The sequence below is a fragment of the Typopeltis vanoorti genome, chromosome 26 (assembly GCF_054136105.1).
Source record: "Typopeltis vanoorti isolate ZY-2024b chromosome 26, IOZ_Tvanoo_1.0, whole genome shotgun sequence".
Lineage (NCBI taxonomy): Eukaryota > Metazoa > Arthropoda > Arachnida > Uropygi > Thelyphonidae > Typopeltis > Typopeltis vanoorti.
The window spans coordinates 16,068,757-16,084,049 of record NC_143574.1 but is presented as its reverse complement, the minus strand read 5'-3'; the positions used below and the strand labels follow the sequence as shown (position 1 = coordinate 16,084,049).

The window sequence follows — 15,293 nt, the reverse complement described above, 5'->3', positions numbered from 1 at the left end:
TATAAAGAAACTTTGAAATTTGTGAAACTTTACTGCTGTAACTTAAACAGATCTGATGGTCTAAGTCTCTCCCATTATGGCAAATAGTACTTTTTAAATCTACTAATCTTTCCTAACTGTGTGTGTGTGTTTATTAGGAGATAAACTGTTTTTGTTATTACATTAGCTACTAAGGTAGCACTTTTAAGAATTGTCTGTTATTGTTTGATTGCCATTTTGTAATCATGTATTGAAGATGATGCCTATGACACTTAGTTGAAAATTCTACAATAAATAACTTTTAATGTAAGTTTTCCTCCGTTTTTATAGTTATTATTATGCTAACTCAAGGTATTCCAATATTGAAACAAATCAACAAGTGGTCTTAAGGGAATATAAGGCTTGTGGTTCTTGGGAAGACCATATAACCTAAAGGATGTGCATGAAAGGCCTCAACTTTTTTTTTTCTTAAAATCATGATCACAACGAGAAACATGACTTGTATGAGTTTGTTGACTTATTCTGAGATCGGATGAAAAGTACAGTGGAGTAGTCACAGAGCATTAAGATAATCTTTCTGTAATATACTTTATCTTGTACTGCCAGAGCCATACTTTCCAAGTATCAGTCTATATTACTCTCTACTTCCATAGGGAAGTGCTTTTATCAAAAATATAAAAATAAAATACAAAATGGATTTTAAAGCAAAATTTGCAATGTTTGTCTGAGCTCGTCTGATGTAATGATCATGTGAGATATAGTTTCCTTATTTACCAATATACTCTTTAAAGGATACTGTTAGTTTACTTAAACAAGAGTTTCCTCCTGATATTGATTAGTCAAGTGTTTGACATTTTCTGTTCAGAATGAATTATAATAGCAGATAGATAGTACTGCCATCAGTGTCCTCTCCCACTCTTGCTAATTACAGGCACATCTTGAGTTACAGAGCTTCTGCTTATGGACATTTTTGAATTGCCACTTACTTGAAGTTACGTCATTGCTTCAGAGTTACAGCTCTTTAGCACCATGATTTTACTATGCAAAAGGTATCACAGTCTTGCTATCATCAGTGTGATATTTTTGCCATTAGGCATGTCTTTGTGTTACTCTCTGTGATTGCATTGAAAAAATTATGTTCACAGTTTCTAGGTGGTTTGAAGGCTTAGAAAATCTTTTTTTATATAACGAAACATGTCTGGAAAAAGTCTAAACTTTTACATTGATCTTTATATAAACACGAATGTTTATATAAAGAAAGTGCTGAAGCCCTACTACACAGACCAAATTTAAATTGCAACAACGTTCTTACTATTCCTAAAGTATAGGAAATTGTCATACAAAATTGTGTTAAATAATAATTATTATTTTTATTTATTTATTTGTTTTTTTATTTTACTTCTGTAACACGTTATGCACGCTTATTGAGATTCTATTATAATCATGCGCCCTAACCGTCTGTTATTCCTATTATTGTTTAAACTATTGTACTGATGATGTCCTAAGATACTTGGGATGAAATATTTACAATTAAATAATTTTCACTGTGATTAATACGTCTGTTTCTTGTAGTAGTAGTTAGAAAATCTGTACCTGAAGAATATGCCGTCTTCTCTAAACAGAGTTCTTTGGAAGAACACAATAATTCTGTGGAACAGCTTTATAAAGAAAGTTGTGAAGTATTATTAAATCATCCTAATTTGAATAGATTGAATTGGGCTATGTTTACTTTCTGATTGGGAAATAGTATTTTTCAAATCTTGTAATCTTACCTCAATTTTTTTTATTTTTTTTTACTCTGGGAATTAAGTGACATATCACCAATTAATTCTGGGAATTAAGTGGTGATATGCTGCATTTTTTTTAAAAATTTACTTGTATGTTATTCTGATCCATTTTTATACTGAAAATGCCCATGTAACGTGTGACAAATTAATATTGAATTATCCATAGTCATCTAAGATATCTGTATTAATTTTAGCTGTATCTAAATTGACTCATGTTTCTATTTTGAGACAGTTGTCTTTATATATTAATTTTACTCAGTATAATTAATAAATATTGTGAGTGTGAGCTGATGATCAATAGTAAGAAGCCAGATATGCTAAGTCTAACAAAGGCATAATGTTAGCCTGATATTCTGTACTCTGAATATGGAACTTAGATAATTTATAGCCAGAGATGAAGAAGATTGTTATTGATTAAAAAGTAGATTCTATATAGAAATTTCCATACAGAATGTAACTTTTAATAATAATTTTGATTACATTATTGAATCTATTTTGAGTGGCATTAAACTTAATAATTCAACCTTAAGGGGTTGAACTGGTAAGTTCTTTGAGATTTGTTAAACAAATGACTACAATGGAGTTTTCAGACAGGTTAAGTGGCAAGCAAAAATTAATGTTGTTGATGGAAGATTTTAATTCCCCTGATATTGATTGAGGATTGTGGGATGGATATTCAGCTCAGAGCAGACTTTTTTCAATCTGTAATTGATATGTTTATTGAACTAACATGTCACAAGAGGAGGGAATACACTAGAGCTAGTAATCACTGAGGAACCCTTTTGTGATGAACTTTTGTGTTAGTCACTTGCAGGTAGTGATGAGCATTATTTTCTGGAATATGTGTTGTAGAATGCCACATGTGAAAGATGAGGAAAAATGAAAAGGGATTTAGTGTTTCAAAGGAAAATTACAAGGGGTCTAATGAAACACTTAAGAGGAATTAATTGAAGTTAGATGTTCATTGAATTAAATTAAATGATAAATGAAAGGTATTTAGAAAAATTATTCTCAAGTTACCAACATGTTTATACCATTTAAAAATTATTGCTAACCAACTAAAATGGATAACAACCAAAATGATGAACCTGAGGTATATGGTTGTTTCAAGCTGCTTTCTTTTTAGAAAGTAGTTTGAAACAACTGTAGACTTCAAGGAAATTCATCTACTGTTGTTATTATTAGAGTATATGTATGTGTTCCTCGGATGATTTGCTTGTTTTGTAGGATGAAAAATCCAGTTTTCTTGCTTATCTACATGTGAGCTCGGCTAGCTAACTTTCAATTGTAACAGCCCATCTAAAGATTCCATTTGAAGGGTGCATATTCCATGTTCTTCTGGCTGTGCTATTGAGAGTAATCAGGGAGGATTAAGGATGATTAAAAAGTAAAATAGAGGCTTATAGTTGTTGAGTTTACCATCTCTAGTAAATAAAACAGTCTCTTGTTAAGAATAGAATGCAGAGGTATTTAAAAGGCAGATAACAAAGATGGTTTCAGAACTGTACAATGTTAGTTTTGAGGATCGACTGAGGGAATGTGGACTGCAGAGTTTGATAGAAGAAGAAGAGGTGATATGTTTAAACTGTTGAGAGGTGGTTACAGGGTTGCCACTGGGGAGTTCTTTCGCTTGGTTAAACAGCAGGAAGGAGTGATGACAAGGGGCCATCCCTGGAAGTTATGAAAGGAAACTGTGAGCAAGAGAGTGAGGAGTGGTTTCTTTGCATGGAGGGTGGTTGAACTGTGGAATGCATTACCTGATAGAGTGGTGACAGCGAGAACAGTCAATGAGTTTAAGGAATGGTATGATGGACTTTGTTTCCTAGGAGAGACCTCCCACAATGAATCTTGATAGACTTGTGTTTCCTAGGAAGGACCTCTCACAATGAGTCTTTTGACTCCTTGGAGACCTAAATAATAATAATAAAATGGTAATAAAATTATAAATAAATTATGGTATGGCTTTATTAATTAAGGATAAGCATTTAAGTTTTATTTATAAAACTTAAATCCTTAAAAACTTGTCCTTACAATGTGAAACTGTAAAGGAATTAGATGCCGAAAGTAATTTCAACATTACATGTTTAGATTGTAGCAAGACATTTGATATTGTACTTTGCTGTTATTTTATATACACGTATGGGGAAATATGGTGTTAGGGACAATGCACTGACGTACTTAGTAGGTTAGAAGAATAGCTTTTCAAGGGAGAGAAAGTGGAAGGTAATATTGAATACTTGCCTGCTATCATGTTCTTACTAGTAGGCTTTCATAGGGGGTCAGTGTTGGGTGCAGTATTGTTTTTAATTTTTAATCAGTGATCTTGATCAGGAAATTGAAAGTTTTGATACATGTATCTGCAGCACTTTCTTTTGTTATCAGCTTGCCTAAAATGCTGTGTTACTCTATTTTTCTGTTTATTATCTATTTTATTTATCACATCTTGACTAGATTGCTGTGAAGTGGGAGAATTACTTCTCTCCTACAAGATAAGTATTCTCTTCACTAGAATAGTTGATACCAGTTGTATTAATGTAAGTTTCCATTAGAATAGTATTTTGCCTATAGGACTTTGATCAGACTTTTTTGTTTTTTAAAAAATAATGAGCAAGTCTATTATAGCAATCTCTCGATTAATGTGCCCCCAATTAGTGCATTTTCTATTAGTGCGGCATTTTTTTCTATACCCAAATTCGATTACTGCTATATATATATATATATATATATATATATATATTAAAAATAAATGTTATTGATTTTAAAAATTTTCTATCTGTACATTTTTTATGGCTAACTATTTTAAAAAATCAGTTACCAGGATGAAATAATTTAGTTACCAATTTAAAATATTTTCCAAAGTTATTTTTAATGACATACAGTACTACACTATTTCATGTACATTATGTTCCAAATTTACTACCAAAATTTGTCTTCTGCAAATTACATATCATTTTGCTGATCCTATCTCGTGTCTCCTTTGCAATTGTTTTCCTTACTTTTTTTATTTTAATATACTTTCCCAAAATGATTCGGAAAGTAATCTCATTGGTAGAAAAACTTGAAATAATAAAGAAAAATGAACAAGGCGAGTCCAGAGCAAAGATAGGATAAGAAAACAAAAATGGGTGAATCAACTATACGAACAATTTTAAGCAAAGCTGCTGAATACAAAAAGAAAGGTAAGAGTGCATCAAATTCATCATGCGTGCATTCGAAATCAAAGTATTATAATGATTGAATTAGAGACTTCTTTCTACATGGATCGAAGATTGTAACCAAAAACCGATCCCATTAAGCACTGACCTTAATAAGTAAGCAGATTACTAAAACATGACCTCCCTTTAGAAAATCCATGTTGTCCATCAAAGATAATACTATTGTTGTCAACCCAATTCTGGATCCTAGTTCTCACAAGCTTCTCCAACAACTTAACCACAACACCTGACACACAGATAGGCCTATAGTTTGATGCATGAGTTCTATCACCTCCTTTATGAAGTGGCACAACCCTGCCCCTCCTTCCACTCCATAGGAACTTGACCCAGTGCAAGACTCGTATGAAAAAAATATGTCAAGTCTGGCATGAACCTCCCTGGCACATTCCTTCAGAATACGTAGTGATATAATTCCCACAACCTTATTAACATCTAGTTTGCTGAACTCCCTATACACCTCTTGCTCACTTACAGTCAGTCTCTCCTCCCCATCATCAACTGCTCTCAATCTCTCCATGAAGTCACATTCACAAGATTGAAAGACCTTTATAAACTGCTCATTAAGTATCTCCACCACACCTTCTGCAATAGCTGTCTTTATACCATTTTCTCCAATCAGTGTCATCCTTCCATAATCATTCTTTCTTTTGCTGGCTACATATCGAAAGAACTCCTTAGGATTCTTTTTTGGCTTCATTAGCTAACTGCTGTTCATACCTCACTTTTGCTACTCTCACCAACCAAGGGTGACTTGGTTGGTGAGGATAGCAAAGACCAGGCAAGTCACACCTTGCCTGGTCTTTATAATCCTCATGGAATTGGTTATTTCCACTTCTCTTATGCTGCCTCCGTAATGCCCTTTTTCTCTGTATGCAGATTACAGATTTATCCATTTCACACCTACCTTGTTTAACCTTCTCACCCTTGGAATACATTTAGACATTGCATCTACTAGATAGTTCTTGAAAATCCCCCAAGCTGCATTGATCTCTTTTCCACCTAACTTCTCATTCTATTCTACACCCACAAGCTGTCTCCTGAGCTCTTCATAATCACCCCCCCCCCCATGTAGTTCCACATATACCCTTTTCTCACAGAGGTGCTCACACTGTTGGCGACCACCCAGGTAATCACCTCATAGTTAATCATCAATTGGTGGGTGATTTGACACCTCATTTATAATTACATCCTCTGATGAGATGACCAAATCCAAGATCCTCAATCCTCGCATGCCTTCTGTTACATACTGTCTGAAGTAGTTAGCCCTCAAAAACTCAAACTCATTTTCTTTACTTCCAGTTGCTATCTCATCATTCCAGTCTATATTGTCATAATTAAAATCACCCATAATGATCATGCTTTTCTTATTTGTTTGGCTAATTTGATCATACATTTCATTATCACTACCATCCACATTACCTGGTCTATAACAACATCCAACCAAGTATTTCATTCCATTCACCTCTATCTCACACCATACTGCCTCAAAACCACTGACACTATTTCCCTCTTGCATCTTTATTTTGTATGGACATAACTCTTTCTCTCGGGAGCCTCCGTAGCTCAGTCAGTATAGACAAAGCCCTTTGGTCAGAAAGACCTGGGTTCGATTCCTGTCTGTGACGTGAGGAACCTTTATCTGGTCTCTTTTGACTAAAGGTGAGTTAGCCAGTCTCATATAGAGGTAGAGGGTTTTTTTCACCCGGAAACTCGGGTTTTTCGTCCCTCAGAATAGGCAAACCAGCCCCATGAACACATGCGGATTACAGTCACGAATACTTATGACAATATGTGGAAGAGATAGGATCCTCACCACATGTTGTTATGCCCATAGTTAACCATGATGGTAGTCACATCATGGTAGTCAGTCTCCTAGATAGGAAGATGATACATGGATGGGAACGCTTTCTCTATCATCAATAGCACTCCTCCTCCCTTTTTATCCCTTCTATCCTCACGAAACACATCATACCTTCCATCTCTATTCCTGTCAGGATGTCATCCTCATCTAACCATGTCTCACTTATTCCAACAATTTTTGGGTGAACAGACTCAATTAGTGCAACGATTTCATCTGCCTTGTTTCTTACACCTCTAGCATTTGTATACAAACACAACAGCTCATTCCTGGATCTACAGCTAGTTCCACTGATACCACTCATTCGATGTGATCTCTCCATGCTCAACTTGGGCCATTTCCCTTTCTGCTTATTCATTTTAGAACCCTCTTCAATTCCAAGTGTTTCCTCTTGATCCCAGGTCATTCCATTCCTTTCCTGTATACACATGCTTTCATATCCTCTTGGAGCATCCACCTTTCTCATGCTGTGTACCCCTGTCCACCCTGAGTCTCCCTGTTTCCCTGTTCCTCTTGCACACCCATTCTCTCATTTTCCATACTCGTGCCAGTCACTTCCTCATTCATAACCACCTCTTCAATCTCTCTTGTCTTACTCTCCTGCTCTTCTGCATCACTTCCCACTTGATCTGATTCATTCTCTGTCCTCACTTCTCTACCTTCCAGCAGCAGTCTCTCCAACCAACTTACACCATAATCACTCAAATGCAGTCCATCTCTCTTATATAGTTCACTTTGTTCTTCAAACTCATTCCACACATTAACAAACTGTACTCCTTTCTCCTCACACATATTGCAGGTATTAATGGGAATTTGCTGCTTGTAGTCAGTCAATGAAGCTAGAGACTTGGGGTGATATTGGGGAAGACAGTTAAAGTTTTATTGCTAATGAAATCCTAATGGTAGTTAAGTCATCAGATTTTAATTTATTCATATCAGCTTTAGCACTTGCCCCAACTCTGCATCGTCAGCAAATAACTAGACCATCCCCAATATTATTAGTATCAAAAGATTTGTTATGTATACATCATTATTAATTAAATTAGTGTATTGTATTAATAATGTACAGTTGATGCTCACTATAGCAAACATCATTATAACAGACTTGCTCATTATTATTATTACAGACTGGACTCATTTAATGTAGTTAATTTGTCCCATGAGTGCATTGTGCAAAAATGGAAGTGCATTAATTGAATATAAGTACCATGATTAGATAATATGGAAACTCTGTTCTAGAGAACAGATGTAAAAGTTTTCCATGCCACTTCTGGTCTCAAACAGCAGGATGGTGGTCTTTCACCAGGTGAGACCAGTGCAAGACATCATCTTACTCATGTGCCAGTTTTGCATATATTACATGATGACATTCACAAACATCCATGCCTACAATGAGATTCAATCCATAGTATGTTGGTTGGAGAACAGACAGCTCAATCGACCAAGCTGGCATATGCCCTGGATATCCAGTAATTTATTAAAAGTAATTTTTAATTTGCTAGTTGTGATGCAATCACATTTATAGAATTGGTGTAATAAGGTAATGAAATATTTTTTCCTTCCTTCTAGGAAGACAAAATTGACACTGAATTTGGTACAATATATGTTGCAGTACAAGGAGAGCAAAATAAACCAGCAATTTTCACATATCATGATATTGGACTTAATCGTTAGTATGCTTTAGTTTTGTGGTTAACTTTTAGTGGTGATTACAAAATATATTGCATTACTGTAAAGAAGTAGTACTGTAACTATATTATTTATGAAATAAAATTGAAACAGTAGTTTTCAATATGAAGAAGATTTTGTGCACTTTACATTAATGTTTATTTTATAGATAACTTTATTACAGATTTTGAAGGTTTAACTAATTGTTTAAGTTTATAATATTTACCACCTTATATTGGGATAATGAGAAATATTTTTGTCATCTGTCCAAGTCTACTTATGTACATCTGGATAAATAATACCGAGTACTTTAATAAAACACCTCCCCATTTAGGAAAACACTGTTCCTGAAGACATAATTTGGATGCAGTTTGCTATGTAAATCAGGCAGACAGGCATTCGACATTTCTGTCCTTTTTTGTGTGTGCGTGCGCGTGCATGTGTTCGTTTGATGCATAAGAACGGATAAAAGGCATCGCTTAAGTGACTTTGAGTGTGGTATAATTGTTGGTGCCAAATGTGCTGGTGCCATTATATCACAAATATCTACTCTTATGGACTTTTCATACACAGCAGTGTTGGGGTGTACCAGGAATGGTGTAATAACCAGACAACTTCAAGCCAACGGCAGTCCTGTAGATATAAATAGCATGAGGTCAGACAATGGCAAGGATTGTGGAACATAACAGGTGGGCCACAGCCAGTCAAATCACAGCTCAATGCAACAATGGTGGTCAGAACATCATCCCAGGGTGCACAGTTCGTTGCGCACTCTCGTAGATAGGGGTGCAGGAGCAGACGACCATCTCGGGTCCTAATGCTGTTAGCTAAAAACATGAAGATGCGACTTCAGTGGACATGTGATCACCAATACTGGACAGCTGATGACTGGAAAAATATCTCTTGGTCTGATGAATCTTGCTTTGTTCAGTATCATGTTGATGGCAAAAGCAGAATATGGCAGCAATAACAGACTTCTTGCTGCATAGCAACAGCTCAGACTGATGTGAGGGTATAATAGTGTGGGGGAATGTTTTCTTGGCACACGTTAGGTCCCCTGATACCAATCGAATGCTGCCTGAATGCCACAGCATACCATAACATCATCACTGATCGTGTTTATCCATTCATGACTGCAGTTTATCCATTGTCAATGGGTTCTTCCGGCAAGACAATGCAGCATGCCACAAAGCATGTAGTGTGTTGAAGTGGTTTGATGAACATGACAGCAAGTTTTTATTTTATTTCAGTGGCCAGCTCAGTCCCCAGACCTCAACCCAATAGAGCATCTTTGCAGCAGCAGCAATGTGCCACCATCTAATCTGCAACAGTTGAGCGATGCCATTGTGACAGTGTGGACAAACATCCCAGAGGAATATTTTTTGCTTTTTCTCCTTCAAGATAGTTCCTTTGGCTTGTATAAAGTTATCCTAATATGATTCCATGCATCCCTGGAAGTCCTGAAGTGTGACTGTGTTGAGCATCTCCTTCGATTCTGCATGGATTTCCTCAATCATGTCAAAACAATGCCCTCTCACCTGGAATTTCATCTTTGGGAATAGGTAAAAGTCGCAGGGGACAAAGTCAGTCAAATTGGGAGGAGCAGCTAATGAATGATTGTTGTGTTTTTGGAAGCCAGGAACTGTCAAACAATAAGTGATGTATGAGCAGGTGCATTGTCATGGTGGAGAATCCAGTCATTGTTCTTCCACTTGTCTGGTCATTAGTATTGAATGCTTTCCCTTAGCTGCTTCAAAACCTCGCAGTAAAACTTTTTGAAGTTTAACTATCAAACATTCATTTGACATTGCTGCAAACTTGATGTGATCTTTTTTTTTGGCTGCAATGAATTTGGTGACTTCCTAACACTTCCTTAGCATTCGGTAGATTTCTGCGCCAGTTTTTTGAGATCAAAGCAAAATTTGATGCTGATTCTTTGTTCCTTAAAATTCATCATTTTAGTCGGAGAAGAAAATCAGCAAGCTACTAAAACAATGTTACAAAAACCCATGCACTGCTCGCTCCTTATAATGGTGGAAGGTCATACTACAACCAGTTCATGCACACTATTCAGATTCCCCAAACTTTTGGGTGGCACCTCATGTCATTTTGAGAGTAGCATAAATTGGATGGTATGATGGTGTCTTTATTTATGTATATTTTTCTGCTTCTTAGCTGTGATGAATATTCTAGATTTCTTGAAATTTACTTGTCAATGAAAAGATTTCTTTAATATAGTATTTGCTTTCTAAATTGAAGTAAAGGTATTAAATATGTAATTTGTTATAACAAAAGTTTTTAAATAGGCAGTTCATATATAGAGGGATAAGTGTAAATAATTACTTCTATTATATATGCTGAAATTTTGAATAATTACAGAGATCTACTATTAAGCAAGTAAAACGATTCAGCTCTTTAGATACAATTTTTATTCAAGATGGAAAATTAAATAGGAAATTGATTAAATTTACACGGAATGGAAGAGCAGTTGTCAACGCTAAACTAGCTCTATACAAAACCATGTTCCAACCAATTTTAATTTATGGATTCTGAGAGATGGGTTAGAAATAACAATTGATCAAGGACTGAAGACCACAGATATGAGAGTTGTGAAAAAAATTAGGGGAGTGAATAGATAACATCAATAGCAGAATCATATTAAAAATGAGGATATTAGGAAAAAACTTGACATTCAGGAATGTTAGCCCTTTGGCAGAGATTCTTGACCTCATTAAGCTCCATTTCTCTTATGACATAAATTATTCAAATTCACATTTATTCTGGTTATTTCTTATGGAAAAGAAAAATATGTTAACAGGTAGATGGGACTACTCATCTACTCCCCTGCCACCACCACTAGTCAATTTTATATGGAACAATTTGAAAACCAAGCACTCAAGCAGCTACACTTAAACCAGTGCTATGTTGATGATGTATTTGCTATTTGGCCTCAGAGACTGGACACATTGAACACATTTTTAGTGCATCTTATCAGCCAACATCCTAAAATAAAGTTCACAATAGAAAAATAAAGTAACATTTGTCTTCCCTTTCTAGATACATTAGTGGCTTGATTTCCTAATGGCTCACTATCCTTTTCCATTTACAGAAAACCCATACATAATGGAAAGGTATTTACATAAGTAATCGCACCACTACCCATCCCAGCAGAATAGCATCCTCAAAAAAATTTACTTGACTGAACACTTGTTCAAATGACATAGCTCTTGAAACTGAGCTCGGGGACCTTCATAATACCTTATTAAGCCAATGGCTATAGCTCATATAAAATACTGTATGCGCCTCTATCCTTTCTGCCACTAAACTAACACACAGGATCAGTCAAACTATTTTCATCTCACATATTAAGGGTACATCAAAAAAGATAGCTAAAGTTATCTGCGAATATGATCTTCATACCACTTTCAAACCACTTGTTCAGCTAGTTCACCTTCATCTATTCTCCTAAAGATCAACTTCATACTCTAGCATATCCTAGAGCAGTGGCAGCTTGTCCATAAGGGCTGCAGGACTGCATTGAATGCAGCTCCAGCCTTGAGTATACTAGCCATTCTTGAGTATACTAGCCAGTACTACTCACTAATATACTCAACACTGGAGCTGCATTCAGTGCAACCCTGTAGCCCTTATGAACGAGCCACCACTGTCCTGGAGTGTATAATGTTCCTTGTGCCTGCAGTTTGTCCTACTTTGGACAAGCTGGTAGATCACTTAACATCCACCTCGAAGAACACAAAAATTACATCCATGATCATCTGTATGGCAAGTTGGGATTGGCAGACCATGCTCTGGATACTGTTTCACATAGGATTAAATGGAAGAAGACAGACATCAGAAATACATACAAGTTACTGTAGGTGTGAGAGACTATTTTTAGAATCAGCATCACTATAAAGCACTTCTTCCCCCAAACCTCAAGTATGGTTGCATTAATTTGCCAAAGACCTGAGAGACAGTCATTCTGGGACCAGATAGCTTGACTTCTCCAGATTAACTTTATGGTTATCTGACCCATATGTGTCACTATGTTAGGACATTAGTTCTGTTTCAATTATAATTTGAATTGTTCTATGATTTAGTTGAATACCCATGTTCTTGACACAGTTATAATTTGTGCTCTGAAGATACTGGGTAGATAACCAGTGAAATATTAGTAAGATTATTCATAATAGCATGAAACACTGTTATGAATAATCAACAACACCTAATCCTTTCTATATGTATCCTCCTCACATATTCTTAGTACAAGCTGAGATCCATAGTTCTTGGTTAGCAGTGGTAGTTTTTTTTTTTTTTGCTATTATATTTCATAATAACAGTTGTGCAGTAATTGATGTAAATTGATAATAATCCTATATAAGAATATATCATTTCTGTTTGGCAGCACAGTAATCAATTTAGTCATCAGTTAAAATGTTTGGAATAAATATATCAAAAAACAAAACAAAAATCATGGCTTTTAAAGGACCATTTCCAGTCAGAAGTAAAATCATGATTGAAAATAAAATTTTAGAACAAATTAACTGCTTCAAATACCTTAGGTGTGCTACATCATATATAAAAGAAGCTGACATTGACATCAAAATTTCAAAATTTCTAAAGATAACAGGAATGATCAGTAATATTTTAAAATCTAACCAAGTTCAAAAGCATACAAGAATAAGAGTTTATAAAGTTTTGACAAGACCTCTACCATATGGGAAGGGAATTATGGACTATCAAAACTGCAGAATTAAAAAGAATAGAAACTGGAGAAATGAAATTCCTAAGAAGGACAGCAGGCTATGCTCTCTGGGACAAAAGAAGCACAGCAATTATGGACAAGTAATTTTGTCTATATAAATTGGTATTTATATAGACAAAGTATATATAAATACCAATAGAAGTAGATCGAACATATCAAAAGAATGGATAGTTCAAGAGACTATCCAAAAAAATACTCTGATACCACCCAGTTGGAGGATATAGAAGTCCAGGATGACCAAGGAAAAGATGGAATGAGACTAGAAGAGGCCACTGGTCCTAAATCCCTGAAAGGATGATGATGAATTAAAATGTTGTGGATGAAAAATCTGTAAATATGCTGTCATATGAGTATTTTATTTCTTTAATTTATGTGATACTGGAGATTTTTCCCTTATTTAGTTAAATAGTTTTTCTTTGTGACAACTACATAAACTTTTCATTGCTCACTAATTGTTCATAGTTTTCAATTGGACATAGGCATATTTGAGAAAAAAGGAGGCTAACTTTCAGCACAGCAGCTTGACACTTTTCAGTAACAGATGGCAGCACTTGGCAATCAAATTATTATTATTAACATTTGACCTCCGTGGAGTCAGAGACTCGTTGTGATAGGCACATACAATTCACATCCAACCATGCTTTAAACTGATTAAATGTGTCTACACCCGCAATACACTCAGGCGACATTCCACTCTCCATGCAAAGAACCTACTTCTCACTCCTCTGTTCACACCCTCCTTATACAGTTTCCACTGATGGCCTCTTTTTCTACTCCCCCTCACCCATTCTATGAAAAATCTCTTCCATGTCGACCTGATTATTTCTTATTAAATTTCTTGTTAAAAACAGCTTAAATTTGGTAGGTGAATTACACTGGGACTAATAAGTAAAATATAAAGAAAAAAGAAACTATCCATAAGTTATATACAATAAATATGGTCAGATGTTCCTCCAGTATCTTGCGCAATCAACTGCTCTTTCTGTGCAGGATATAAGGTACTCTTTTGTGCAAGGTGATTGAAGAAGGGAACAAGAAAGAAGGTGTTCCATGGACTAGGTCGTCCCGCACTCACAATTATCTGGTCCAGTGTGGTAGCCCTCATTTAATGAGGTTGTGTTTGCAGTGTCCTGTCATTCAAAGTCTGTTGAGGCTTTTCCAAGTATTCCAGTCCAAGCTGGCACCACGTGGAAGATGTTCGCCTGTTGGAATACCAGTATTATTCTCCTTTCTTTTAGGCTTACACAGTGATTCGAATGCATTTTTGAAAATTATGGAGACAACTACCTTGTTTGAATAAAAACTTTAGTTTAATATAACTAAAATCTACATTCGACGTTTCGACCTTTATGTCAAGGTCATCTTCTGGAGCTCGTACAAATATACACAGGAAACAAGCTATACTACAATCAAACTGGTTTGTTAAAGACACTGACCAACCGCTACCACAATTGTTGGCCTGACCTCTGGTGTAAAAAAAAAAAAATAAATAAATAAAAAATAAAATAAAAATAAAAAATAAAAAATTATACATCACCGCTAGAGTCCTATTATTAGTGTTGTCTAATATATATATATATTAACATCATTCCAGCCAGTTGGTATGGAATGGTTTCTAATACTAGTTACAGGTTGGCTAGAGTCCTGACTTATGCTGGATCTTTCATATTAGGTAGGCTGAATGTGTGCCATCCAGATCCTTGGAATTTTCATGCCATCTTTGTTATTGATATTTGGGTGGTTTATCAGGATTTCGCAGGATTCCTTAAATTTCCTTTCGCACCAGGTTTTTGTGCGGTGTAAGGAGCAGGTGCTTTTCCAGTTGATTTGGTGTAAGGTGTTGAGTGCGTGGTCTGAGAGGCCTGCTTCACCATAATGGTTATATTTAATGTGTCTAATGTGTTCTTTCTTGCGTATAGGGATTGTCCGTCCTGTTTCACCAATGTACGGTAAGTTACAGTACAGCGGATGCAATAGACTCCAGGATGTGCTAATGGGAGGAGAGAATCCTGAGGTTATGT

At 35.6% G+C, this 15,293-nt stretch overlaps 1 protein-coding gene across 9 annotated transcripts in view; it reads left to right on the top strand.

The window, feature by feature from the left end:
* Nucleotides 1–15,293, top strand: part of MESK2 (misexpression suppressor of KSR 2) — a 170,981-nt gene that overhangs the window by 46,253 nt on the left and 109,435 nt on the right. For all 9 annotated transcript variants that reach the window (XM_090415106.1, XM_090415110.1, XM_090415108.1 and 6 more), the window contains exon 3: nucleotides 8,409–8,508. In XM_090415106.1, the coding sequence (XP_090271232.1) occupies nucleotides 8,409–8,508 (100 nt within the window). The remainder of the gene's footprint in view (nucleotides 1–8,408; nucleotides 8,509–15,293) is intronic.